This window comes from Anarrhichthys ocellatus, unplaced genomic scaffold (genome assembly GCF_004355925.1).
Source record: "Anarrhichthys ocellatus isolate YVR2014 unplaced genomic scaffold, GSC_Weel_1.0 scaffold6225, whole genome shotgun sequence".
Lineage (NCBI taxonomy): Eukaryota > Metazoa > Chordata > Actinopteri > Perciformes > Anarhichadidae > Anarrhichthys > Anarrhichthys ocellatus.
This window is the reverse complement of record NW_022286199.1, coordinates 1-3023: the sequence shown is the minus strand read 5'-3', so window position 1 is coordinate 3023 and position 3023 is coordinate 1. Positions and strand designations below refer to the sequence as shown.

At 48.2% G+C, this 3023-nt stretch overlaps 1 protein-coding gene across 1 annotated transcript; it reads right to left on the bottom strand.

Moving 5' to 3' along the window:
* Positions 1–226: 226 nt before the first annotated feature.
* Positions 227–1718, bottom strand: LOC116380144 (monocarboxylate transporter 12-B-like). Its single transcript, XM_031842102.1, has 4 exons — positions 1508–1718; positions 1282–1425; positions 655–957; positions 227–582 (listed from the first exon to the last, which is right to left on the bottom strand). The coding sequence occupies exons 1-4, from the start codon at positions 1632–1634 to the stop codon at positions 227–229; spliced, it is 930 nt and encodes a 309-aa protein (XP_031697962.1). The 5' UTR covers positions 1635–1718.
* Between the last annotated feature and the right edge of the window lie 1305 nt (positions 1719–3023).

Here is a 3023-nt window from a genome sequence, read left to right as displayed (position 1 = left end):
ACTTTAACATACTTTAACATACTTTATTATACTTTAACACACTTTAACATACTTTATTTTACTTTAACACACTTTAATATACTTTAACATACTTTATTATACTTTAATATACTTTAATATATTCTAAACTCTCTGAAACATTAATACTCTAAACTCTTTATACAAAGTGAGGACATTTATAGACAGTAAGGACATTTATAGAAATGGACATGAGACTCTGGGGGTCTTACCTCCGGTCTGTCAGCCAGCCGAAGGTGATGTTCCCCACGATGTCGAGGACACCCAGGATGGACATGAGGAAGGCGGCCTGCTGGTGGCGGACCCCGACGCTCAGAGCATACGGCACCAGGTAGACGAAGGGGAGGCTGCAGCCGCTGGCCAGGAACAGGAAGGACACGGCCAGGCCCAGGAAGTCCGGCAGCAGCAGGAAGCGGTACTCCTTAATGGACAGGAAGCAGGAGCTGAAGCACCGCCTCCTCGGCAGCTGAAGGGCGGGGTTTCCCGGCATCAGCGGCAGGGGCACCGACGGCTCTTTGGGGAGTGTGACTGCGAGCTCGGCGTCCTTTGACGAGACGAGACCACCTGCATCAGGAGACACAGAGGTTTATAACAAACCAGACTCATGGAGACACATTGTCCAGCACTGGTCCTCACCAAGTTTCTCCTCCCCCACTGACTCCGCCTCCTCTCTCTCCTCCTCCTCCCCTTCGCCCTCCCGCAGTCTGATTGGTCGGAGCAGCGCCCCGCAGACACACAGGTTAGCGACGAAGGCGCCGAGGACGAGCAGCGCTCCTCTCCACGAGTACAACTCGATGAGCATCTGCACCGCCGGCGCCAGAACGAAGGTCCCGATCCCGCTGCCCGACATGGCGATACCGAATGCCAGCGCCCTCCGGTGGTGGAAGTAACAGCCCACCATGGCGATAGCCGGGGTGTAACAGAGGGCAAAGCCCAGACCTGGAGACGGAGGATGTTTATAAGTGAAGAGACTTTAAGATAAGTGAAGACATTTGTAGAACGGAAGAACATTTTTGGCACATTGAACGATTGAGGACATTACTGGGAAGTAAAGACAAACTACCCAAAGTCAGGACATTTAACAACATGGAAACTATTCTGTAAAGTGAGGACATCTTTAAATGTGAGGACATCTTTAAACGTGAGGACATTTGTTGGAATATAAAAACAACATAGAAAATGACCTCAGACCTGGAGAGTGAGGACATTTTATGTGAAGTGAGGACATTTTTGGACAGGTGCGGACATTATTAGTGCGAGGACCTGTCAGGACTCCCAACGTGAGGTAGAGGAGCTCCAGACTGGTGGTGAAGGAGCTGAGGAGGAGTCCAACGGAGGACAGGAGTCCACCGAGCATCACGGCCACCCGGCAGGACCAACGGTTACCAACCAGGCTGCCGACCGGAGCTACACACACACACACACACACACGTCAGCCAGCTGTGTGGCCGTGGACCAGTCCATCCACCGGTGTCCCCGGTTTACTGACCACAGAGCATGGTGGTGCAGTCCACCAGGCTGTGGATCCAGGCCGTCGCAGCGTAGTCGGCTCCAAAATGAGCCTGAAACTCCACGAAGAAGATGGAGATGCACCTGCAGACAGGAAGTGACATCATCGACCAATCAGTGAGGAGCGATGGTCAGCGCTGAGTCAGCAGCACACAGGTGTTATGTAACAGTGACACGTCTCCTGTTGTCTGTTATGTAACTGGACACCAGTCCAAACTGCTCTGACTGGAGTAATGTGGAGACACGTTGATCAGAGTTATTCATCAGCTTCAGCTTCTTCTTCTCTCCTTCATTAATAATCTGTTACCTGAGGAACACCTTGAAACCGTGGTCACAGTGTGCACGTACGTGCACTTTTACTTCAAAACGTGACGTTAGTGATTTAAAGAGCAGCTGTTGGTTTGAAACGTGTCGTCTCTCTGAGGCTGTTTGTTCAGGTGTCAGAGTCTCACACACACACACACACACAGACAGACACAGACACACACACACACCGACACAGACACACACACACACCGACACAGACACACACCGACACAGACACACACAGACACACACACACAGACACACACCGACACACACACACACACAGACACACTCGGACACAGACAAACACACACAGACACACACACACACAGACATACACAGACACACACACACACACACTGAGTCACACACACAGACACACACACACACACAGTCACACACACACAGACACACACTGAGACACACACAGACACACACACACATAAACACACACACATACACACACTGAGTCACACAGACAGACACACACTGAGTCACACACACAGACACACACACACACAGACACACACACAGACACACACTGAGTCACACACACACAGACACACACACAGTCTCACACACACACACATAAACACACACACACACACAGACACACACTGAGTCACACTCACACAGTCTCACACACACATAAACACACGTACACACTGAGTCACACACACACACACACAGACACACACTGAGTCACACACAGACACACAGACACACACACACACACACAGACACAGACAAACACACACACTTACACACACACAGTCTCACACACACACACACAGACACACTCAGACACAGACACACACACACACAGACACACACACACAGACATACACAGACATACACAGACACACACCGACACACACACACACACAGGTCAATCAGTTGATTGTGTTTGTTTGTGTAAACTTTGTGTCACTTTGCAAACAATATTCAGCAGTTTTAATCTAGAAGAGTAGATAATATATATATATTATACTTATTATATATATTATAAATATGATCTGTATTATATATATAATATAGATCACATTTATATTATTACAGTTTTGAATAAACAAATTAATGACTTTGTGTTTTTGATGAAGTGAAGGAATTTAAAACATGTCAATCATCAGCTGTAAGACAACCTGTGTGTGTGTGTGTGTGTGTGTGTGTGTGTGTGTGTGTGTGTGTGT

Bases quoted from the DNA above. Each gene is read 5' to 3' on its own strand.
- LOC116380144 (XM_031842102.1), bottom strand. From the start codon at position 1,634: ATGATGTCACTTCCTGTCTGCAGGTGCATCTCCATCTTCTTCGTGGAG. The intron at 958-1,281 runs GTCCTCGCACTA...CTCCGTCTCCAG, and splicing joins CACGTTGGGAGTCCTGACAG to GTCTGGGCTTTGCCCTCTGT. The intron at 583-654 runs GTGAGGACCAGT...CTCCTGATGCAG, and splicing joins AGTGGGGGAGGAGAAACTTG to GTGGTCTCGTCTCGTCAAAG.